Raw genomic sequence first — 26075 nt, 5'->3', positions numbered from 1 at the left:
ATATTGAGAAGACAATTGTTTTGTTCAATTCGTGTTTTATTTCTGCATAATCAAATCAAGACAATCTATGTCAGTGAAAACATTATGAAACAAGCACAACACTCTGGGTCAATGGCAGAGCGCTCAGCTTGAGTTTTAAATCTCAGGTAAACGTGCATTACAACGGATCCTTATTTCACAGCTCTGGATAGCTGTTGCAGTTGTAATGCAGTTCTCCGGTCATGCTGCAACTGACCCTAAATGTTTTCATGTTTTGCGCGCGCGCGCACACAAACACACACACACACACATACATGCATTCATTTCATAACAGTATAAAGTGCATACAGTACAGTAAACGTGTACACACACTAACAACTTCAAAAGGTTTACGATGTTGACTGAAGACTGAAAATAGGGAACCCTGAGAAAATGGGCAACTTCATCCACCACCGCTGAGCTATTGGACAGAGCACCATCTTAAAATCTATAATAAACCACACAGTATTAGTCACTATAATTCACACAATCCCTGTAGTTTTTAAAGTCTTAACTGACAAGGTTTTTGTAACAAAAACAAACGAATAACTTATTGATATGACAGTTGCAATCAAACAATTCATACGTGGTTAAAGTGCACATTCTCCGCTTTTATTTGAGGATATTATACACTTTGGTTTCACCATTCACCAGCACTTTTTGTACATAGCCCCCCATTTCAGGGCACCATAAATCTTTTTCTGTTGAGGTCTTCCTTGGCCTACCAGGCCCTTTGTGATTACTGAGCTCACCAGTGCTCTTTCTTCTTAATTATGTTCCAAACTGTTGATTTTTGTCAGCCTAAGGTTTGGTCTATGTCTCTGACAGCTTTTTATTCTTATTTATCAGCCTCATAATGGCTTCCTTGACTTTCATTGGCACAACTCTGGTCCTCATGTTGATAAGTGCCAATAACTGACTCCAAAGGCAATCAAAAGCCTAGAATCAAGACTTAGATACTGAAAATTATTTTATACCAGCGCCAAAGATGCAACTGAACACACCTGACTAATCAGAAACACCTGTGGAGCCATTTGTCCCAAACATGGTGCCCTGAAATGGGGGGACTATGTATAACAGTATAACAATTTCTACATGGTGAAACCAAAACGTATTAAAATACACTTTGATGAATAATCTAAAATTGCGGAGTACAGAGCCAAATCAAGAAAAAATGTCTTAATGTGACGTCCCAAACATTATGGAGCTCACTGTATATGTATAAAACTGCCAACAAGGCAGCACCACAAAGTGACGTCAGGGTGAGCACAGCATACTGTGTGTGTGTCAGATGAGGTTTATTGCATGGAGCTAAGAGCCTTGCGAAGCCCTCTGCCAAAGGCATCACAGCCCGTCCATCATGGCTAGAAGCTCCTCCCCCTTACTGCCGGGCTGCTGCGAGGGCTCCGCCTCCTCTTGGAACTCTCCCATGATCCGAGCCAGTTCCCCATTGGCCTGCTGGTCCTGGAAAACAAAACCCAAATGGCCAATGGAATCGGAAGACTGCTCATCACAGAGAGATGAATAAGCCATTATGATCTCATATTATCTCTGTGCCAGACTGTGCAGGTTTCAGAGTGTCAGATTCGCCCACGTCTCGCAGCATCTAGTTCCCTGTGAAGGGCCATGAGCCTCACATTCCCATTAGCCCACTGGATGAGAGACACGTCAAACACACAAACACCTTGTTTGCTTCACCCTCCTTACAGGGAACTGGGACGTCCATTTTTGTCTCATTTCCTGCTCTTCCTCTAAGTGGCAGCAACACAGCTGACATTGCTTCATTCTTTAAACGTTAATACAGCTATGCCGCGGAGAAAATCTCATCAGTCCTACCTGTATTGCGTGGATATTTATAACTTCGTATGACAGGTTGTCAGGTCTAGACAAGAAGGCTTCCCTGAGGAGAAATAAAAAAAGAGACACTCAGTCACACAGTTACAGTAAAGTGCTGTTTTTAAACAAATCCCCCCTATTGTGAAGTGAGAGTACTGCATGTCCCACAGTGAATGCAAACGGGTTCTCGGTACGTGGTCTCGCACATCCAGAACCAAACTCTGTCACAGGGTCGGCAGAAGCATGGCGGGTCGAGGAAGGACTCACTCCTCTTCCTCGTCCGTGGAGAAGAGGTTGACCCGGAACCTGAAGCCGGAGTGGGCGGGGCTCTGAACATCCAAACGCCCCATCAGCCTGGACAGCAGGTTCAGCTCCTCTTTGGCCAGTGGATTGGGCGCTGCGTTCTTCTGGGGGAGGGGCAGACACAAGGAGAATCACGCCCACTCCTCACAGTCATTTTCAGGAAAGCTGCCTGCTCAGTACATTCAGTCCCGCGAATGTGCACTGGATTTATAAACACCATCCTACAGGCTGAAAATGAACTATTCAGAAGTAAATGTGTGTGTGTGTGTGTGCGCATGCATGTGCAAGACCATATTTACAAAAACTACACATTTAAACACACAGTCACAGACCTACAAACCCCCAGTGTGTGTGTGCGCACGTGTGTGTGCATGTGCAAGACCATATTTACAAAGACTACACATTTAAACAGTCACAGGACTACAAACCTTGGCATGCTGGGAAGAGGCCTTGGACTTGGCCAACAGGTGCGTCTCAACTGGGCGGCTCACGCAGTACCTGCGTACGCGATGAACAGCGAGGTGGATTAAACAGATTTAGGGCGGAGCTTTCCGCAGGTGCTTAACGATGGCTGCAGCGTGAACCCTAAAGGGGCGGTTCCCCCAAAAATGAAATCAAGGTATGTTTCCACTTATCCGGAGTAGTACCTATCCGTCCACTTTCTCTGTAATGTGATGGGTTTTCTAGATATTCGCCGCAGCGCACCCTGATAAAACGCACCTTGTGAGTCCATCTTAGTGTGGCTAACAGCTTTGAGATTCATGGTTGAGATATCAACGTGCGTAATTACACTTGATCTCGACCACGAATTTCGAAACTGTTAGCAAAACAAGTCACAAACAAGTTACGACACTGAAGCTACAACAAAAGGTCACATTCCACCACGTCACCGCACCACCACTGGTTTTGTTACTAGTCCTCCTACGCAAGAGTTCAAAGACACAGGCTATGCACTTTGGTAGAAGAAATATTATCAATTTTTGTCTCATTTTCTGTTCTTCCGCTAAGTGGCACCAACGTGGCTAACATTGCTTCATACTTTAAACATTAACACAGCTATGTCATGGAGCAAATCTCATCAGTCCTCTCATCCACTCTATTGCGTGGATATTTATAACTTCATATGACAGGTTGTCAGGTCTAGACACTAAGGCTTCCCCGAGAAGAAATAAATCGATAAAACTGCAGAAATTAACCTCTGTGGACGCTTATGAGTAACCAGTTATATCAGGAAAGACATGTTGCTGTTGAATTTTTTTTGAATGTCAACTTCTGGCGCTTTGAAGCCACACAAAGATGGACTCACAAGGTGCGATTTATCAGGGCGGGCTGCAGCTAACATGCAGAAAGCTCGTCACATTTCAGCGAAACTATCTGGACGGACAGACCCTGGGTAGGTGGAAACATACCTTTATTTAATTTCTGGGTGAACTGCCCCTTTAAGCAGCGATCAGTCAGGGGAACGCCGCACGTACATGTTTGTGCCCAGCACTGTCGCTCTGTCCCCAAACACGTCGAAGGAGCCCTCGCGGACAGCGCTGGAGTAGGTTCCAACGGGCGGAAACTGAGTCCGCTTCACCTCCTTCCCCTGCGGGCCAAATATCCTGAGGCAGAGGTCAGGGGTCAGGGGTCAGAGAAGGAAACATGGAAACAAGGTGTAAGAGGAATTCTGCCATTTATAATTATAGTGGCAGTTATTTTTTTTCTGGCACTTGTGGAGAGTGTAAGGCTGGATACTCCTCTCCATTAATACTGTAGCCATGGTGACCTAGAATACCTGATTACCCCTGGAACCTCTACCCCGTAGGGAACGGGCCCTGTAACTGGGAGGGCGAAACGACCGTTGGAGTTCTGAACTTTGTCCTTGAGAAAAAGCGACACCTGAGAAAGAGGAATTTAAAGAAAAACACTGTAGTTTTGAGTTACTGAGTTCTGATGCCACTTTTTATTGACCCCATGCTTTAAAGTACACACCCTACCCTGATGTGCAAGTCCTGAAAGAAGAGGAGCAGCGTTTGTCTGATCAACTGGAACTCTCCTGCTGACAGTGGCACGTACATCTGTGGATGAAGCACAAAGATGAATTAATCAAACCCATCGAAAAAACTAGGCATTTTTGAAGTTTTGTTTAATTTTTATTCAGTCAGTGTTCTAGAATTCCACTGCGTTCAGCTACTGGAAGTGATTGTTACATCAGCATTAGAATGTTCTAATCACATATTTGTGAGGGTTGAGTCTTATACAGAAAACACCTCCAGAGCACACTGCCCCCTATTTTCCAGGATTTACTAACTCATGAAAACTAAACTGTACCTGCGGGCAGCAGTGTAGTATAATGGGTAAAAAGCTGGCCTTGTAACCTAAAGGTCATAGGTTCGATTCCCAGGTAATCACTACCGTTGTACCCTTGAGCAAGGCACTTAACCTACATTGCTTCAGTATATATCCAGCTGTATAAATGGATGCAATGTAAATGCTATGTAAATGTTGTGTAAGTCGCTCCGGATAAGAGCGTCTGCTAAATACCTGTAATGTAATGTAATGGAAAGGCACAGGCGCAGAAATACAGTTTTTTGTAGTCAAACACAAGACTAGACTTGGGATTGTAGGTTTGCATACCTCTGTGGTTCCACGAACATGTAACTACTCAGTGAATACATAATTTGAAATTCTCGCAGCACGACCAAGAGGCCCAGGAAGAAAGCAAAACAGACAGAGAGAACAACAGCATAGCCCAGTACACGGCTCACCAATAACACCTGTGTAGGCTAGACCCAAATCACTCAGATCTTACAGCGCCACCTGCTGCACAGCCGCAGAATCTCACAGCACAAATGGAAGATGTTACCGAACCGCCCAGAGCATCATCAATTAATTGTTATTAATTAAAATGACACCAGTTCGGGTCGTGAAAAAGCATGGATTGATATCTTTGGGTCATCGCTTGAAAAGGAACTCATAATGTTCCACCACGGGCCCAAAACACTGACAGGAACTCATAATGTGCCACCACTGGCCCAGAACACTGACAGGAACTCAAAATGTGCCACCACTGGCGCAGAACACTGACAGGAACTCATAATGTGCCACCACAGGCCCAAAACACTGACAGGAACTCATAATGTGCCACCACTGGTCCAGAACACTGACAGGAACTCATAATATGCCACCACTGGCCCAGAACACTGACAGGAACTCAAAATGTGCCACCACTGGCCCAGAACACTGACAGGAACTCATAATGTGCCACCACTGGCCCAGAACACTGACAGGAACTCAAAATGTGCCACCACTGGCCCAGAACACTGACAGGAACTCATAATGTGCCACCCCTGGCCCAGAACACTGACAGGAACTCATAATGTGCCACCACTGGCGCAGAACACTGACAGGAACTCAAAATGTGCCACCACTGGCCCAGAACACTGACAGGAACTCATAATGTGCCACCACTGGTCCAGAACACTGACAGGCAGAGGTGAGACCAAGTCATTGATTTGTGATAATTGTCAAGTCGAGTGTAAAGTCATCAAATTTGTGACTCGAGTCCACATCCGTGCAGAACAAGCATTTGTTTATGTAATGTAGTAAAAATATAAAAATGCATTAAGCTGTAATTTATGTTGATTTATAATGTTAAGTAGTTAACTATTATCTGACTTAAGTTTTGGTTTAAAAAAAAAAATAAAAATTGTAAAGAAATTTTGGCTGTTCGGAAAGCCAAAATTTTAATTTAATGACCCAAACAATGCATCCAAACATTTATTGAATGAGTGCAAATCCTTTATTGGAATGAAATCAAGTCGCAAAAACACAAAACGCACAGGTTAAAGCTAGCTAATAACATAGCTGATTAAGAACCTATTGTTTGGTAGCTAGCAGGGCTGCAGCTAGCCACTCCTATCACGGTTCACACAGGGGCTGTCTCCTTTATTACTCTCTTCGAATGTTGATAGAAGCTATAAAGCTTGATTTAACTAGCTAATTAGCACATGTCCGTGCAGTTATTTTGATCAGCCGTTTACTTAACTACTTTTTACTTATTATTCAGGTGAAATTAGCTAGTTCAGAACTACTCCGATGATTAACTAATTGCTTACCTAACTACCTAACTAGCAAGCCAGCGGAGCAAATGCCACTGTAGCCAGTCCAATCTCAGGTCCTGCCAGCAGGACTATCACCGCACTATCCGAAGCTAGAAAGCTAGTTTCGTGTCATGTACAGAAACCATCTGCATCATATAGTCAGTAGATCCATTACCTTGCCTCTCCTATCTGAATAGTATGTTATAGCATTGAAAGCATAGTTAGCAAACTAACTATCGGCCCATAGATTCCACCATAGAGCCTACATAGGAACCTCTATGGATTCCACCAACGCTACTCAGACCAAGACCAAGTAATCAATTGCAAAAGATTACTCAATCACTTGGGCAGGTGCAGCCGCGCTCGTGTTGATTGACGGGCGGTCTTGCCAGTTTGAGAAGTGGCATTATAAAAAGAAAAACGGCGTTCAGAAATACAACTAACAACATACTCCTGTAAAGTCTTATTCAGGTGTGCGCAATGTCCAGCATATTTAGCAACCTAGATTGTCCATTCATATTAATATGCTTTTAGTTACACGAACATTTCTGTATTTGGCCTTCCTCAGTGTGCAAACAAGTGCAAAGATAAAACTTTGGCTTAACTAATTGTGCCTTCTCCAGCTTTAAAAAAAATTTAAATTATTACAGATTCTGCATTTACCGCAGTAGGCTTTTTAAAATTTACTACAAGCTTGTTTTACATTTACAGGAAGCCTATTTACCAGGGGTTTTACATTTACTTTGTGTTTATAGGAAAGGCTATGCTGTTCTTTGCATGTAGATGTTCATGAGTTTTAAAAAATTCTTTCTTTCCCCAGCTCTGCAATCAACCTAGACAACTAGATGCATCAATCAATCGACACCAAGTAAGACCATGGTTATGTATTTTTCACTGGTTGGATGCCGCTGTGCTTAAGACTTCTACTTCTTTTTTTTCTTTTTTTCTTTTTTTGGCTGTGTGGAGATTGTTGCTTATGCTTGGTGAGAGTTGTTGACAAGAAGTGAATATTATATTTAAGTTTGAATCTCCGGTGTTTGATTCCTGTGAGGAATTTGTGGTGATTTTGATATCAATTTCTTCTGATTTACGGCTGTGTTGCTGCTGTGCTGTTCAGAAGCGATTGCTGCTGACTGAACATTGGTGCGGTCTTTGTATTTTCTGGACTGATTATGTAGCAATCCAATGATATTGTGATGTTGTGAATTAATTGTAGGTGTTTAGATCTTAGCTTTGTTGTTGCCGAAGCCCTGGTACTGACTTCAGAGTTGGTAGCATAGTTGGTAGAGTAGTTTAAGTGGGGAGCTAGAAGCAATGCTGCTGCACGGTTGGTGGTATTGGTGGTGGGTTGTAGGTGCGTCTGCCAGAAGACGGCAAAGGTAAGGAGTTGGTTATGTACCTTCACTGGTGGAATGCCGCTGTGCTGAAGTGCTGTGTTTTTTCTTTTGCTTGTGCTACACTAGGTGAGTTGTTGTTGGAGTGAAGATTATGTTTAATTAGGCTCTGTTTGTGTTTCTGTTACTTTGAGGAAAAGCTACTTGCTGTGAGTTGCTTATGTCTAAAGAGAAAAGGGGATTACCTGTATTTTGGCTAAATGTGAAATGGAGACTTTTTGGGGTGATTTTGATGTAATTTTTCATTTTCTACTGGTTTTAGCTGCTGTGCTGTTAAGAGATTGCTACAAATGATGCAAGTACATTTTGGAGTGATTCACTTTGTGTTGATGCTGTTTGTCGATTAATATTGTGCAGGTATTTGTAATTGGTGGCTGTTGCTAATGGTGGATAAGTGAAGTTTATATTAAATTAGGGCAAATGTGTAGATTATTTTGATTTTCATTTTGGTGCTATCATTGTTTTTCTGGGCTGATTATGCTGCGTTATAATATGATGTTGTGAATTAATTATAGTTGTAGAGATCTTAGCTGTGTGTTGCTGAAAGGTCTGGTGCTGATTTCAGAGTTAATGGAATTTGAGAGTAATTTAGGTGAGAAGCTAGAAGCAATGCTGCTGCTGCTGCACGGTTGGTGTTGGTGGTGGGTTGTAGGTGGATCTGCCAGAAGACTTCAAAGGTAAGGAGCTGGTTATGTACCTTCACTGGTGGAATGCTGCTGTGCTGAAGAGCTGTCTTTTGTTTTTTGTTTTTCTTCCTCTTTTGGCTTTTTGGAGATTGTTGCTGATGCTACACTAGATGAGAATTGTTGTTGGAGTGAAGATTATATTTTTAATTAGGCTCTGTAGTGTTTGTTTCTGTTACTCTGAGGAAAAGCTACTTGCTGTGAGTTGCTTATGTCTAAAGAGAAAAGGAGATTACCTGTATTTTGGTGAAATGGAGACTTTTTTGGTGTAATTTTCATTTGCTGCTGGTTTCAGCTGCTGTGCTGTTAAAAGATTGCTACAAATGATGCAAGTACATTTTAGTGATTTACTTTCAGTGTGTTGATGCTGTGTGTAGATTCATATTGTGCAGTGATTTCTGTAATTGGTCTGTTGCTAATAGTGGATGAGTGAAGGTTATATTTTAAATTAGGGAAATCTGTAGATCTCCATTTTGGTGTTGTCATTGTTTTTCTGGACTGATTATGCTGTGATTTAATATTATTATTTATGATGTGAATGAATTAGCCTAGTTGTAGAGATCTTGGCTGTGCATTGCTGAAAGCTCTGGTGCTGATTTGAGTTGGTGGAATTTGAGAGTAATTTAGGTGAGAAGCTAGAAGCAATGCTGCTGCACGGTTGGTGCTGGTGGTGGGTTGTAGGTGGATCTGCCAGAAGACATCAAAAGTAAGGAGATGGTTATGTACCTCCACTGGTGGAATGCCGCTGTGCTGAAGTGCTGTGGGGTTTTTTTTTTTTTTTGCTTTTTGGAGATTGTTGCTTGTGCTACACTAGGTGAGTTGTTGTTGGAGTGAAGATTATATTTTTAATTAGGCTCTGTTTGTGTTTCTGTTACTTTGAGGAAAAGCTACTTGCTGTGAGTTGCTTATGTCTAAAGAGAAAAGGGGATTACCTGTATTTTGGCTAAATGTGAAATGGAGACTTTTTGGGGTGATTTTGATGTCATTTTCTTTTTCTACTGGTTTTAGCTGCTGTGCTGTTAAGAGATTGCTACAAATGATGCAAGTACATTTTAGAGTGATTCACTGTGTGTTGATGCTGTTTGTAGATTAATATTGTGCAGGTATTTATGTAATTGGTGACTGTTGCTAATAGTGGATGAGTGAAGTTTATATTTTAAATTAGGGCAAATGTGTAGATTATTTTGATTTCCATTTTGGTGTTGTCATTGTTTTTCTGGACTGTTATATCATGCTGTGATATAATGTGAAATAATTATAGTCTTAGATCTTAGCTGTGTGTTGCTGAAAGCTCTGGTGCTGATTTCAGAGTTAGTGGCATTTGAGAGAGAGAGAGTAGTTTAGGTGAGAAGCTAGAAGCAATGCTGCTGCTGCTGCTGCACGGTTGGTGTTGGTGGTGGGTTGTAGGTTGCCAGAAGACGTCAAAGGTACGGGCATGCTTATTTTAATTCAAAGCTGGTCTTTTCAAATGTGGTGTTGCAGTTTTTTTTTTTTTTTTTTTTTTTTGCAATGATGGAAATGAAAAAATGTGATGCCAGTGATGTCTGTTTCATGGTCTTGAAGGAATATAGGAACTTGGAATTTATTAGAATGGTTTCAGGGTTTTTGAGTGAAGGGATGTGGTTGCTTTTGTTGCTCTGGTACATGGTTTTTAGAGTGAAGGTGTGATGTTCCTGGCAGAGTAGTTTGTAAATGCTTGATTTTAGCTTTGAGCTTAGAAGGGCTCGGCGGTTATCTGTGTTGCAGATGATTAGATGATTGTCTGTAGTAAATGTGTAAAATGGGATTTTGAGTGGTCGGTCTGGCTTACTGAGGTTCAGGGTTTGCTCATGCCCATGGCTATGGTGTCCATATTTTATGTGCCCTGTGATGGATAGGTGCACCTCCTAGCGCAATTCATGCTGGGATAGGTTCCAGTCAACGTGTCACAGGGTGAGCAGTTGAACCACCTCCTCAGGCTTCTGACTGGCTTCTCTGTTTGTGCTGGAATCCACTCTCCATCCACTTCGAACCAAGTGCTTGTCATCCACCTTGTCCTTTCATCTCTCCAGTACCAGCCACCTTGAATTGCTGGGGCTGAAGCTCATTCTTGCTTAGGCAGTGGATTTGTCCAAGTTTTCAGACACTCCTGTCTCCTCTTTCACTGACTATGTAGTGATGGTCATGCTCTCTGAATGTTCATGTTGGTGGTTGCCACACCTTGGATTTTGTCTTGGGTCCTCTGCTTGGTCTTTCAGCAGAGTCCACAAGGAAGTAAACAGCAGCTATGATGAACACCGTGCACCCTGTTACTGCCCAGCCTCTACTGTTTGGTAGTATAGTCGCATACTGTTACCCTTACCCTGAAATCATTAAAAAAATAAAAACTAATAGGAAAAAAAATAGGAAAAAGTAGAAATTAAAAATTTAAATCTAAAATAATTAGAAATAATATAACTCATGAAATGTATTTTAGAAAATTATATTTAAAAGAATTAACTCAAAATAAATGGCAATAAAAATAAGTAGGCTAAATAGAAATTTAGAATAGTTCAGGATGAGGGTTATAGTGTACGACTGTACAACCAGAGGCTGGGAGTGACATGGTTATGGGGTGCACAGTGTCCATCATAGCTTTCGTTTACATCCTTGTGGACTCTGCTGAAAGACCAAGCAGAGGGCCCAAGACAAGATCCAACACGTGGCAACCTTTGACATGAACTTTCACAGACAATATGACCATCACTACATAGTCGGTGAATGAGGAGAGATCGGTGTTTGAAGACCTGGACAGATCCACTGCCGAAGCCAGAATGACCTTCAGACTCAGCGATTCAAGGAGGCTGGTAGTGAAGAGACGCAAGGACAAGGCGGATGACAACCACTTGGTTTAAAGTAGATGAACAGCCGATTCCAGCACAAATGGAGAAGCCAGTCAGAAGCCTGGGGAAGTGGTCTGGCTGCTCACTCTGTGACATGGTGAGTGTGAAGAGGACAGCACACCGCACACATGGCTGGGTGCAAAGGGTGGAGAAGGGTGGTGTCCCTGTGTAACCCAAGGTCGTGTTCTCAGCATGCACTCCTCACCAAACTCCTCTAAACCCATTCGGGCGTACAAGCTCACAGTATCAGTAGTGGAACCAGTGGACAGGAACATTAGCAGCTAACCTCCAAAGATTCCAAAAGCTTCAGCAGAATTGGCCTTAATGGCAGGGGAACAAAATGGCAGATGCCTTTCAGAGAAGAGATTGAGGACTGCGACTGCAAGAACTAAGTGAGGTGAGCATCGATCAAGGTTCACATTGTGGCTCTGATTTTTCAGCTGATGAAAAGACGACTTAACACTGGCCTTATTCCCCTGGAAGACCCTTTGCAAAGCCATTGGATGAGGACTGGAGTTGGTGAAGGAGCACAAGCAATACAATTGTGCTGGAGGTAATGGTGCCATAGGAAGAGAGGTTGGAGGAAGTCAATGAAATGAACCCACTGAAGGATCAATCACTTAAGGATGCGTGCATGGAGGAGAGCTGGGCATCTAGGTGCTTATCAGTGGATGTGGGATAAGAGGCTTCTGAGGACAATGGATGCAGAGGAAACTGAGGATTCCTGGAGCAAAGACCGCAACATACAAGACTGTGAAAAACAACTAAACCGGAGAAAGCAAGAGCATAAAACCATACTTGACTGAAGAGTGCAGAGAAGTGGATCAGCTACCTGGATCATGCCAGGCCATTGGTAACAAAGTTGTCCTCCAAAGAGGGGGGGATGGTGGTGGGCAAGAAAAACCTGAGTATTAGCCAGTGGAAGTAGACCCAGGTTGGTACCCAGGTTAGTTACTCTGAAGGTACCTCAGTGTTTTTTCTTTTTCACTGTTTTGTGGTAAGTGAATTCCAGTTCAAACAGAAGCCAGTCAGAAGCCTGGGCTAGACCAACAAAAACAAAGATCCTCCAAAGAGTCGGAGTGGTGGTGTGAATTGTGTGCAGCCATGCTACAAGACATTAGCCCCCCGGTGGCTAGCCTCTGCTACACTAATCCCCCCCCCCCCCCCCAGTTGGAGGAGGACAAGCTGAGTACTGATGTGGTATGAGAGGGTGGCTGGCTACGGCAGGTGATGAAGACCAGGTGCTGGCAGAAGACCGGTTGAAGGGGGTGAGGTGGCGACTGTGCGGAATTAAGAACCATTTTACTCTGTAAAGCACTTTTGAATTGCCCCAGTGTATGAAATGTACTGTACAAATAAAGCTGCCTTGCCTTGCCAGTGCCAGAATCGTGTCCAAGAGGCGCCGCAGGATTGTACAGGAGCCCTCCCAGTCACTGTTGAGCATGTCATGGAAAACAGGTTTGACGACCATGAATGGAAGCTTTTGGTGTACCAGTGACCCATGGATGAGAAGCTTCATTGGATGCAATCCATGAAGGTTCATGCTGGTGGTTGCAGCACCTTGGATTTTGTCTTGGGCCCCCTGCTCGGTCTTTCTGCAGAGTTTGCAAGGATGTAAACAGCAGCTATGATGGACACTGTGCACCCTGTAACTGTACCACCCCCAACCTCTGTTTTGTAGTACAGTCACACTTGTAACCCTCATCCTGAACTTATCCAAGTATTTCTGTAGGATAATAATAATAATAATAATAATAATAATAATATAATAATAATAATAATAATAATAGTAGTAGTAATAATAATAATAGTAGTAATAATGGTAATAAGAATAACTAACAAATAAATAAACAAATATTAAACTCTAACCCTAGCCCTAATAAAATAAAAAATTAAAGAAATAAATAAAAATAAATAGAATCAATAGAAACCTAAAAAATAATTATGAAAAATAAAAAATAAAATAATTAAAAATACAATTAATTTAAAGGTTCAGCATGAGAGTTGCAGTGTGTGACTGTTTTACCAAAAGCTGGGGGTGGACCCGATTACAAGGTGCATGGTGTTCATCACAGCTGCCTTCTGCATCCTTGTGGACTCTGCAGAAAGACCAAGCAGAGGACCTAAAACAAAATCCAAACCTGAATCTTCACGGATGGCATAACCATCACTACGCAGTCAGTGACAGAGGGGAGATGGGCTGAGATGACATTGAGGACTGGGACTGCATGGACAAACACTCCAGGTCAGCACTGATCAAGGTTCACACTGGCTTACTGTAATTAGTAGTGGATGAAGAGGAGACGAGCCTTTTTCCCCTGGAACATCACAAGAGTACATAACAATGGATTAACTACTTTGCTCAGGCCAGACTTGCAATAACAAAGATGTCCTCTGATGAGGGGGGGGGGGGGGGTGGTGGGCAAGAATAAAACCAAAACGTGCCAAAAAGTATTGTTGAATGGATGACGTCAGATTCAACATGGGTTGAGAATGGATTCAAAAAGCCAGTCGGAAACAGTGGCAGGGTATTGGATTAGCTATACAGTTCATTCTGGACCTGATCAACCCAGTCGGTCTCCTTCAGAAAGTGTGTGTGACAGCACCAAAACAACTACTGATGAAAGGACCTCATCTGCATATAAAGCCAGGAGCAGTAGTGTCACTGGTGTGCACATCTGAAGGGTAAGTATGTAAATTTCCCTTCCTGGATTGTGGCCTTGTCGTGGCGGAAGGGCTTGCGAGGTCTTATGATCCCCAGAGCTATGTCATCGGGGGTATTACATGTCCCCCGGTAGGGTCTCCCAAGGCGAACAGGTCTGGGGTGAGGACCCAGACTAACACAATCCAATCGACCCCTAATTATGGTGAACAATTACAACACTAAGTTTACCCTGCCCGGAATAGGGTTACCGGGACCCATCCCTGGAGCCAGGCCTGGGGGTGCTGTCCGCAGGCGAACGCCTGGTGGCGGGGTAACCCACGTATCTCGGCTAGGCCCAGCCAGAAAAGACTACGTGGGAAAATCGAGTGGGCCCACCACCCGCAAGGTTCGGGGTAGGGGTCGGGTGCAATGCCCATCAGGCAGGGGGCAAGAACAGGGTAAATCCGTGCGTCATCTGCCCAGACAACGGAAACTGATTCTTGGCATGTGGAACGTTACCTCTCTGCTGGGGAAGGAGCCAGAGCTGGTGTGTGAGGTTGGGAAGTACCAACTAGATAGTGTGCGTAGAGGAGAGTCCAACTATGTTTGCTCTGGAACCAAACTCCTGCATAGGGGTGGTCTCTCTCCTACTCGGGAGTTGTTCAGGGTGAGAGGCACCGGGCAGGAGTGGGGATACTCGCAAGTCCCTGTCTGGTGGCCGAAACGTGTAGTGAGAGTCTGCTGGGAATGCCTGGCAGAAGACTCAGTCCGGAATGATTTCAGCTCTCACCGCCGAGAGAGCTTTTCCCGTTTCCCGGAGGAGGTTGGGGACATGGAATCTGAATGGACCTTGTTCAAAACCTCTTGTGGAAGTTGCTGCTAGAGGTTGTGGTCAAAAGCGGGTCGGTGCATGTCCTGGTGGCAACCCAAGGACCCGCTGGTGAACTCCAGCGGTGAGGGAGGCTGTCGAGCTGAAGAAAGACATTCCAGGCCTGGTTGGCTCTGGGAACCTCTGATTCAGCAGACAGGTACCGGCAGGTGAAATAGGATCACAGCATTATTTCAGGTAAGACCCTCACACTTTTTCAGTTTTTATTGTAAGCAATTACTTGTATTATCGTGGCGGAAATGTTTTACATGTTTGGTTTGTGGTATAATCTCATGACAAAACCAAACAAGTCTTTTAGAACATTGCAACTTGAATATGCTTCAGCAGCTCTGCTTCTACTTTGACAGTTCTTCCATGTTAATTATAAAGGACTCTCTAATCTTCTGTGAAAATGCATAATTATTACCAAAAAGCAGTGTGTCGCATTACCAATCTTGATCTTTCCACCAGAAATTCTGTAAATGTCTGTATTAAACATCAAATGGAGCAAAGACAACATGTACGGTTTCATTTTGTTGCTTTCATGAAGTAAAGTTTTGCCAAATGTAACAAAACTGCACCAAACACCAACAGATGCGGAGTTAAACTTTGCTTTGGGTTTGTAGCTGTTGTATGCTAATAGGGTGTGCTGGTTTAAACAGGATTTTGAAGAGGTGAAAGGTTAGACCCTACTGGTGGCTGTACTTCAAAGTTTGTCCTTGGCCATTTCCACATGTTTTCTGGTTTGTAAATTTGGTGCAAAATCATTCAGTATTATAACAAAACTATAAATAATATTAAAGTTAATGTGTGTGATCCTGCTGTAATTGCTGGACGGGCTGTCCTGTGCTTTGGTGTTTGATGTGATTTGAAACTTTCCCACACAAACATGAGGGCTTTTTTTTTTTTTTTTTTTCTTCTCTCCCCCTTTCCCCCTGAAGTGAAATTCATCTTGTGTTGCTTGTAGGTCTTTCATTTGGACATTTCTCATTCGTTTCAGTGTATTTACTGAACTGAATTTGATCTGTGGGATTGCTCAATGGAATTGCTGTTATTACAAGTGGTATGTCAAGTAAAATTTGATTAATTGACATTGCTTGCTATTGTGCGGTCTCTCCATGTAATATTTTACTATCACTGCTTATTCGGTGCGATTTTTTTTTTTTTTTTTTTTTTTCTTTTCCCTGCAAGCAACAATACATTTTATTTGCACAAGAAATATATCCATGTTTGCTCCAGGGGTTTCGGAAGGAGGCGTGGTGATTGGATAAACAACATTTAGCCCATTTGTACTAAACACGGTGTAAAAGTTTCTAGTTTTGCGGTCACCACACACACACACACACACACACACACACACAAGGGTAACTCAAATTTGCATTCATGCAAACCAGGCAGTGCACATACAGTACAGAACTCCCTCCATGGTAAATGCAAGAAGCCCCTGAAGATCCTATATACAATAAAGACATTTATGGAGGATAAAACGGCAGCATTGTGTGGGCGATTTGAACTAAGTATTTTGCAGGCCACGAATAAGAACAAATTTGAATGCATAGGCCATATGTCCAAGACATGTTGTGTGGCAGGGCTCTGTTTGCGGGAGGAATTCAGGGCAAATGGAGGACCACGCCTACTGGTTAAGTAGGCACACACCTGGATGAGGTTACGAATCAGTCCAGGATTTAAGTGTGCTTCTTTCCACAGTAGGTGTTGAGACCGGGGATCCCCTACGACGGAGAGAGAGAGCCAGAGCCCGTACGACGTATGCAGCTGAAAAGCGACCCGTGTAATTTCATTTATTTTGTCTTTGTTGTTTTAGTTTGTTTGCCCAGATCCCATGAGGGTGACGGGCAAAGGTTTTTCGTTTGTTTTGCTGATTGCTCTCTCTCTCGCTCGCAATAAAATGCCGGAGGTTATCTGGAATTTCTGCATCTCCCTGTGTCCAGCTCTTTTGTCCCTTCCAGGGTAGTCATGGCATGTGACACACATATATCTATATCTCTGTAAAAATACAACATTTTGTGAAGTGCATAAATGTAATGCTAACACTAGACCTGGCTGAGTGTCCCTGGCCTTTTGTCTCAAGGATGCATGCCCTGCTACCACACATTGATCTGCACACGGTGTCTGGTGCTGAATACTAGGTGTGCCAGCGCAGGCTGTGCCTGGCAGCTCTGCCATAGAATCTTCCGGAAAGAAAGGATTTCAGCCAGCCGTGATTTCCCCACCTCAACACGCGAGAGCGACCTTACTGCTTAATCTGACGCCCGCAGTCCGACTGCACAGGAACTCTTAATGTGCCACCGACAGGATCTGCCTGCTCCAGGTTGCAAGCCCCACCTCAATCAGCAGCCGATGCGTCTCTTCCACCTGGTTGAAGATGGCGGGCACGTCCTTCACAAAGTTCTTGACTGCGTCCAGGTGGTTGAAGGACACCAGCAGCAGGTCTCTGGGCCGCGGGCAGAGCAGGACTTGGTATTTGAATGCCATGATCATCAGATCATAGAGCTGTGAGGTAAACAGAAGCCCAGTAAGGCCATGCAAAGCAGAGGTAATGACCTAAAATGGCTGCCGTTCTTTCCTGTGTGGCAGCCAAGGGGCCAGCTTTTGGTTCTCAACCTCAGCACCAGATGCAATGTCACCCCCTGCTGACATATGATTTTCCACTCAAATATTGATATTCACTCCATGCATTATATTGGGAAGAAAACATTATTATTATTATTATTAACACACTATTTTTCCAAGGTAAAATATCTTTTTCCTACCACACAAAGATATGACTTATGAATTTATTTTAGCCAATGTCTGCGCTACCCTCGTTGTACATGCGATGTAGGCACATGACCAAGGACACAACTTGAGCATGTCCGTTGAGCGAAAAAAACGGTACTTCCTGGTTCTGATGTGCTCCCCATAGGTTTCTATTGGTGTTGCTGTCTCTACATATTACATACTCTAAGGTGGCAGCAGGCGAGGGAATATCACTGTTGCCCCCCCGCTCACCTTGTCCATGCTGGCGTGATTCAGCCTCATGATGGAGGAGTGGGCCAGGCGCTCGAACACCGTCCTCAGGGCCTTGTTGGAGTACACCTCCTGCGGCTTCAGAAGCTCCTCCATAAACTTCCTGTTGAACATGGTGGTGACGATGTCATTCATGACTGTGTGAAAGAGGGAGCAGGGAGGGAGAGTGTCGAGGACACCGTGGGAGAGCACAGAGGAACAGTAAGGTTGCCAGCAACAAAAAAAAGTTTACTAGTGCAGCATGTAATATGAAGGGGGGGGGGGGGAACTCCAGTCTCATCCCCCATTTAACTGGTAGTGCACACACAGCCTTGTGCCTGGTGGACAAACAACAGTGGGGGCTTAACTGAGGACAGTCTACACCCTCTAGGAACGGAACAGCGGCATGGTTGAGGACACCCATTTTGTTTAGATTCCGTACGGTAGGGAACGCTGTGAAACTACAAATATGGAAGTTTCTGTAAACTGCAGTGTACTCAATTTATATATATTCCATAATTTTTTATTTTTTTAATGTTATAAACTGTATACATTTATATTGTTCCTAAATGAGGGGAACCACAAACTGTTAGCCAGACAAATGAGACAACAACCCACATTTCTGACAATATATTAAGGCCCCTTATAAATGCAGGATCAAATCGTATGGCAGGGGTGAGCGGTTTTGCTGTGAGGTTATCTAAGCTCATACTGTAAAAGGAACTAGGAAGGGGTGGGGGTCCATTACATCACTACAGTAGCCTACAATACATTATTAATCAATTACAATACCTCGTTTCCTGTCCTCCCCAGTCCAATCAGCTACAAAGATGCATTTGCAAAAACAGTTTATACATAAAAGACAGTACAACAACCGATGGCTGCCGATACTTCTACTACTAAAAAGATTAAAATAACAGTGACAGGTCTTAGCACGTTACAGTTGACGGAACAGAAGTAATTATTTCAAAACTGCTTTCTAGCTAACTAAAGCACCCTGACAATGCGCAACTTGCTCATTTCTGCCGGGTGCACTTGGTCAAATGCATTAGCAACTCTTCACTGAAAACTTTATTATTAAAACACAAACTGGGTGTCAGTCAATATAAAAGGTGTTCCGTGTATCACATACGGTGTGCGCGACAAGTAGAATGATGTCTCCTGACTGGTCACACTGTATGACTGGTGAAAATGCATTTGTGGTTATCTAAAATGTAATTATGGATAGTCAATGGCTTGCCATTTCAGACATTAGCTGTCATAGCTACAGTTACCTCCCTGCTAAAATAGCTTGCTCAGTTAGCCATATTTATGGAGCAACTAAAATGTAGTAACGGTAAACGTTAATAACTCTCTCTCGTTTTGCCAGCAATGTACAGCTTGCTAAATAAGTTTATTTAATACGGTAACTAGTTATATAGATTGGTTGTCTTAATTCCCCGTCCGCCAGATGAATGTAGGGGGGAGGGTGGTAAGCTTGTTTCGTCATCACCATACGTTGACAAGTTTAGCACTGGTGCAGCTACGCCAGTCAGCTAATCTAGGTACAAAGATAGTAATGATATTAGCAAAATAGTATAGTCTAGTTAGCTAGCTAGTGTATACCTTTCTTGGCTTTATCGACTGCTATATTCTGGGCTTGAAGGCGTTGATCCAGGATATACAGCATTTCTCCGCCAAGATTAATAAAAAGCAGTGGTAGCGTCCTCAGTGACATCTTCAAATCTATGTTGGCAAGTTAAATATCACACCGTTAGGTAACTGGACGAATGGTCGCACTGAGTTTCCTTCTTTATTTTTTAAAGTCGTTAATAAGAACTAGCGAGCTAGCTAGCTAGCTACCTATGTAGCTAATTAGTTGGCTAGTACACATTCACAGCGTCTGTAGTGCCTGAAAGCGTCTCGTTACTAGGTCACAATAACAACCAATCATTAAGTGGATGGTTACTAAACCATACAATCAACCAATCATAAAACGGTATGCTACTATGCACACAATACAAACCAGAAAGCGGCTGCTTACTAAGCATTTTAATGAAACAACCAATTTTTGACACTCAAATACAGGGCAATATCATTCTCATTATTTAAAAGATCTGTTTAGCAGTTGGGGGGCGTTACAGAGCACAGCTGCTGGTTACACGATTAGGCTGCATTTTAACAGAACTGTAATAGCAACCGTACAGAGGTTATTTAATTGCAATTCGACAACAGAACAAAACTTGCAATCTTGATTCAACCTCTTACAACCCATTGGATATTGTTGGACTGTGGATAAAGCAGGGGGTGGACCAATTTATATGCTCTTAGAGTATAAGAATAGAGAACTTATCTGAATTAAACAAATAGGGCAATGCCTTTGCATCTCGTAGTGGTGGTATTATCTATATTCAAGCTTGCTAAACTAATCTCTCCTGAATGACAGCTTTTATCAGGCTATAACTACCACAATTTTCATAACCATAAAAATAAAAGGACTAACAAAGAACCAAGACCTTACAAGGTTGTGATCAAGCCTCAACAGCTATGGGAGGATTAAAATGTTTTTGTTCATTATATCAGCAAGATGTTTTGAAGTTTTTTAATTTATATTACTTATTGGATTGCTGAAAGTGCCTTAAATACATTTACCTGAAGAGAATACATATGCATACATATGCATTTTCCTTTGAGTCCACTCGTCTCCTTAGAGGGAAGCGTCACTGGAAATCAGTACAAAGTTAATCTGAGTCATCACCTTTATCCTATGATGAAACATTTATATCCTGGTGGGAGTGGTCTCCTCTAGGATAATGATGCCCCCATCCACGAGGGGTCACGGAATGGTTTGATGAGTATGAAAATAATATGAATCTCATGCTATGGTAGTCACCAGATCTCAACTCAATTGAACACCTATGGGAGATTTTGGACCAGCGAGTTAGACAGCGCTCTTCACCGCCATCATCAAAACACCAAATGAGGGAATATCTTCTGAAATGGTGTACCTCCAGCAGAGCTCCAGAGACTTCCAGAGAATCTATGCCAAGGTGCATTTAAGCTGTTCTGATGGCTTGTGAACACCTTACACCTTGTGAACACCTTTTTCCTTTAGTTTGTTACTCCTCTCTCTCTCTCTTTCTCTCTCTCTCTCTCTCTCTCTCTCTCGCTCTCATTTATTTATATATATATATATATATATATATATAAAATATATATATATTAGTATACACAACAATTTATTATACATTGATATTGTAATGCAATGCATCTGTTGCTCACTAAATTAAATTAGAAATAAGAGCCTGCATCCAAGCCTTAGGGGAGGGCTGGTTCGCGGTTGAGGTCAATTCTGTGACTCCATGAGAGATAAGCAATGTAAATTCCGAGCTGGATGTGTGCATCTCAAACAGAGAGTTGAAAGTCTGTAGCCTGAGTGTGAAGCTTGAAACACCATCACAGAAAATTAAAACATTCCCACAACAGAAGACCACTCAAAAAGATATAGAGGGGACAGCACAGAAGACATTCCAGTTTGCACCGATGACCTCACTGAGAACACTCACGGCAGGATGACCACATTGTGAAAACGTGTGACAGATCGTCGTTGTTCAGATAACCCAAGACACCAGGTATGGGGGATAAGCAAAGAGACAGCTACTTCACTACTTAATTTTCACCAAATTAAGTTAAATTAAGTTAAGATGTTTATTTTAAGAAAAAAACTTCCAGAACAGCAACACTTCATTTTCTGAAATGAATAACTCTTGTTTTTGTACAGTGCCATTTACAAATCTCATGCACCATTTCACAAACAGCATGGTGTGCAGTCTGTAGCTTTAAGCTGAAGTTTAAGAACAACAGGATTCAAATACAGTATAGATTTGGGCGATTGGGGACAGGTGCTCAAAGAGAGGTGAAAACAGTCGTAGTTGAATCTTAACTTAAATTTTTTAAAAAAACATTTGTGCTTTTTTGCATGCAAAATCATCTGTGAAGGCCATTCCAAAATTGAAGTTAAGCTACGTAGCTATATCGCTAAAATTGGCATCAGATAAAACAAAAGTAGGAAGTGTTGGCCTCCTAGGTGACATGTCCAACTAAACCTGCAGTGCTTTTCGTAATAAATGGCCCAGAATCAAATCATGCAATATGAAAACACTTTTCATTAATGTATTGTGAAGTGGAGCTGTGACCTTACATTCAGAAACCCAATAAACACGGCATATACAGATGCACTACTATTAGTGCTACATAAATCAAAGCAAAGAAACAAAAACTTTATTGAAAAAGGATCAGTATCGTTCGAGTAGCAGGCTGTTCATATAAATAAATAATTGAAGAAACCCAAGAGTATATAATTTTTATATCCATTATGCAAAAGGGACCTTTTGCATGCAATAGCTTTACAACTCAAAAAACCACAAATAAACATTAAACATAATCATGTACCAAATTTAATGGCTACCAATCATGACATTAAAGTTGGTTAAAAAAAAAAAAATGAATTGCATAGGGGTTTCACACAATGTAGTTCTTAAGCAAAATATAATAGACTTCCTATTGAAGAAACTCCCACAATAATGGCCCGTAGGTGAATTATAAATAGTATAGGAAACCATGGTGAATTAGACTGAGCATGTGTATAATCAATGGGCCTCATTCACAAAACTTTTTAAAAATGATTCTTACTTTCGTTCTTAAAAATGTTCCTGAGAAAAAACTATATGGGATTCACGACACATGTACAGACCTTTGTTTTGTGCCTGTCCCAGGTGTATGAGATGATGAATGCCGACAGTTTGTAAATTGCATGCGCAATCCTGTTCATGTGATTAGCATAAGGAAACCGCCATTAACAAATACAGATGAGAAAAAAATGATGAATGCTGAAATGTTCTTGGAAACGTTCTTACACACAGTTTACGATCAAATGTGATCGTACACGTTTCGTGGATGAGACCCAATGCCTTTAAACAGGGTTTACTGTTAAAACATCTCTTATTGCTTCCACAGATATGGCATTGGTTATCATATAACCATGGAATTTCATTTGCATCTTCTTCTGTTAATACTGTAAGTAGGAGATTGCCACGTCCATGCACTGTCCCAGAATCACTAGGTGATTCCTTCTGCTTAATGACACAAATGTTGAAATGTATGTAAGAGGAAACATCTATTTTGTATCATTTTCTTGTATCACTTCAGCTGTCAATACAAAATAGAAACAATATAAAATTAGAACATTTTCCAATTGTCATACTGGGTTTTCTGGTTCCAGCTTCTCCTTTATAATAAAAATACTGCTGCTACTGCTACTGCTGCTACTACTACTACAACTACTAATAATAGTAATAATACGTTTACATTAGGCTATGTTTGTTTCCTTTTAGGCTCTTTGTCATTACCTGCGAGGGGGATTCTTTCAATGAGGACACAAAGCTGTCTCAGTTATTCCTAAAGGTGGACTGGATGTCAGCTATACCCGATGACAAGCCCCTCTCCGCAGTCACTATCCCGGGCACCCACAGAAGCATGACCCTGTACGGTGGCCCTCTCGTACAGTGCCAAGCGTGGAGTTTGAGCATCCAGTTGGACGCCGGACTCCGATACTTTGACATGGAAGTGCAGGAGAACTTCTTCACCAAAAACATAGAGGTTCTGGATGGGGCTATAATACACCAGCAGTTCAGAGAAGTTCTCGGCATGCTGAGGAGCTTCCTGCTCAAACACAGCAGTGAAACCGTGGTGCTGAGGGTGAAGACCGAGTCCAGGGGGACTATCAAAATCACCAAAAATATGATGAAAAACGATGGCGATGTTTGGTGGGAACCCTCTGTACCCACAATGGCAGAAGTGAGGGGCAAAATTGTCTTCATGGAGAGCCAAAGCGTGAATCTGGGGGTTCTCAACAGAGATACGAGCATCAAGGGAGACGAGTACTTCAAGAACCTTGAAAAGAAAATGAAAATAATCGTAAATCATCTGAATCAAGCAAAGGACATTTGTGCAAATTATCCAGTGCTGACTGCATCCAATGGGAGAAGATATCTGTGGATTATCAAAACCCCAAAAAGTGTTGCTAAAGTTATCAACCCTGAACTTTTCAAGTATCTTAATAATTTGCTGAAAAGCCCACAGAAGCCAATGTGTTTGGGGATTATCGCCATGGACTTTCCAGGCCCAGACCTCATTGAGCTCATTATAAAGTTCAATGGCAAATCAGAAAACAGTGGAGCTAAAGGAGAAGGTGGCAAAAAATGGGAGACTGGAGGTGGAGGAACTGGAGCAGATGGAGTTAGAATTGTGGAGGGAAATGGAGAATGTGGAGATAAAGGAGTGTGTGGAGAAGGGGGAAAGGGAGGTGGTGAAGGGGGAAAGGGAGGTGGTGCAGGGGTGGGTAAAGTTGAAGGAGGGGGAAGTGATGGGGGAGGTGGTGAGGGTGGCAATGGAGCGGAGGGTGGAGACAGAAAACGTGAAGGAGAGGGAGGACACCGGAAAGCTGGAGATGAAAGAGGGCACAGTGGAGATGGAGGGGAGAAGGGAGATGGAGGAGAAAGTGGAGAAGGAAGGGATGGAAAGGAAGGAGTAGAGGGAGGACATGTAGAAAATAGTGAAGGCAACAGTGAGGGGGGCAAAGGGGGCAAAAGGGAGGATAACGAGGATAGAGATGGAGGGGAAAGTAAAGAGAGTGGACATGAAATGAAAGGTGGTGAGGGTGGAGATGGAGGAGAAGGTGGTGAGGGTGGAAATGCAGGGAAAGGTGGTGAGGTTGGAGATGAAGGGGGAGGTGGTGTGGGTGGAAATGTAGGGCAAGGTGGTGAGGTTGGAGATGGAGCAGAAGGTGATGATGGTGGAAATTCAGGGAGAGGTGGTGAGGGTGGAGATGCAGGGCAAGGTGGTGAGGGTGGAGATGGAGGGGAAGGTGGTAAGGGCAGAAATGCAGGGGAAGGTGGTGAGGGTGGAGATGGAGCAGAAAGTGGTGAGGGTGGAAATGCAGGGAAAGGTGGAGAGGGTGAAGATGGAGCAGAAGCTAGTGAGGGTGGAAATGCAGGGAAAGGTGGTGGGGGTGGAGATGGAGAAGGTGGTGAGAGTAAAGATGGAGCAGAAGGTGGTGGTGAGGGTGGCTATGTAGGGCAAGGTGGTGAGGGTGGAGATGGAGCAGAAGGTAGTGAGGGTGGAAATGCAGGGGAAGGTGATGAGGGTGCAAATGCAGAGCAAGGTGGTGAGGGTGGAAATGGAGGGGGAGGTGATGAGGGTGGAGATGGAGCAGAAGGTGGTGAGGGTGGAGAAGGACGGGAAGGTGGTGAGGGTGGAAATGCAGGGGAAGGTGGTGAGGGTGGAGATGGTGATGAGGGTGCAAATGCAGAGCAAGGTGGTGAGGGTGGAAATGGAGACGGTGGAGGCGAAGGTAGTGAAGGTGTAGATGGAGAAGGTGGTGAGGGTGGAATTGGAGCAGGTGGTGGTGAGGGTGTAGATGCAGCGCAAGGAGGTGAGGGCGGAGATGGAGGGGGAGGTGATGAGGGTGGAGATGAAGCAGAAGGTGGTGAGGGTGGAGAAGGACGGGAAGGTGGTGAGGGTGGAAATGCAGGGGAAGGTGGTGAGGGTGGAGATGGTGATGAGGGTGCAAATGCAGAGCAAGGTGGTGAGGGTGGAAATGGAGACGGTGGAGGCGAAGGTAGTGAAGGTGTAGATGGAGAAGGTGGTGAGGGTGGAATTGGAGCAGGTGGTGGTGAGGGTGTAGATGCAGCGCAAGGAGGTGAGGGCGGAGATGGAGGGGAAGGTGGTGATGGTGGAAATGCAGAGGATTGTGGTGAGGGTGGAGATGGAGCAGAAGGTGGCGAGGGTGGAGATGGAGCAGAAGGTGGTGAGGGGGGAAATGAAGGGGAAGGTGGAGAGGGTGGAGATGGAGGGGAAGGTGGTGAGGGTGGAGATGGAGTAGAAGGTAGTGAAGGTGTCGATGGAGGAGAAGGTGGTGAGGGTGGAAATGGAGCAGACGGTGGTGAGGGTGGAGATGGAGGGGAAGGTGCTGAGGGTGGAGATGCAGGGGAAGGTGGTGAAGGTGGAGATGGAGTAGAAGGTAGTGAAGGTGTCGATGGAGGAGAAGGTGGTGAGGGTGGAAATGGAGCAGAAGGTGGTGAGGATAGAGATGGAGGAGAAGGTGGTGAGGGTGGAAATGCAGGGGAAATTGGTGAGGGTGGAGATGGAGGGGAAGGTGCTGATGGTGGAGATGGAGGAGAAGGTGGTGAGAGTGGAAATGCAGGGCAAAGTGGTGAGGGTGGAGATGGAGGAGAGGGTGGTGATGGAGGGGAAAGTGCTGAGGGTGGAAATGGAACAGAAGATGGTGAGGGTGGAGATGCAGGAGAAGGTGGTGAGGGTGGAAATGCAGGGGAAATTG

The 26075-nt window shown here is 43.6% G+C and overlaps 2 protein-coding genes and 1 long non-coding RNA gene across 4 annotated transcripts; 2 read left to right on the top strand and 1 right to left on the bottom strand.

The window, feature by feature from the left end:
• Window positions 1-1053: 1053 nt before the first annotated feature.
• oscp1a (organic solute carrier partner 1a) lies at window positions 1054-19598 on the bottom strand. Of its 2 annotated transcripts, none has more exons than XM_035428038.1 (10): window positions 19304-19598; window positions 17702-17856; window positions 17036-17203; window positions 4137-4217; window positions 3935-4038; window positions 3633-3761; window positions 2586-2655; window positions 2122-2261; window positions 1855-1918; window positions 1054-1482 (listed from the first exon to the last, which is right to left on the bottom strand). In XM_035428038.1, exons 1-10 carry the CDS (start codon window positions 19413-19415, stop codon window positions 1363-1365), a joined length of 1143 nt encoding a protein of 380 aa, XP_035283929.1. In that variant the 5' UTR covers window positions 19416-19598; the 3' UTR covers window positions 1054-1362. The 2 variants fall into 2 exon arrangements, with proteins under 2 accessions (XP_035283929.1, XP_035283930.1); XM_035428039.1 differs by having other exon boundaries at window positions 2122-2258.
• Window positions 19599-20676: 1078 nt separating this feature from the next.
• LOC118234231 (1-phosphatidylinositol phosphodiesterase-like) lies at window positions 20677-24812 on the top strand. The gene is made up of 3 exons (XM_035430639.1): window positions 20677-20727; window positions 23141-24016; window positions 24678-24812. Exons 1-3 carry the CDS (start codon window positions 20677-20679, stop codon window positions 24810-24812), a joined length of 1062 nt encoding a protein of 353 aa, XP_035286530.1.
• On the top strand, window positions 21175-23145 carry LOC118233802. Its single transcript, XR_004766569.1, has 3 exons — window positions 21175-21309; window positions 22694-22753; window positions 23071-23145. It is a non-coding gene; the product is annotated as an uncharacterized LOC118233802 (long non-coding RNA).
• Window positions 24813-26075: the final 1263 nt, after the last annotated feature.

The sequence above is a fragment of the Anguilla anguilla genome, chromosome 8 (assembly GCF_013347855.1).
Source record: "Anguilla anguilla isolate fAngAng1 chromosome 8, fAngAng1.pri, whole genome shotgun sequence".
Classification (NCBI taxonomy): Eukaryota; Metazoa; Chordata; class Actinopteri; order Anguilliformes; family Anguillidae; genus Anguilla; species Anguilla anguilla.
Note: the sequence above shows the minus strand (reverse complement) of the source record. Positions and strands in the feature narration are given on the sequence as shown.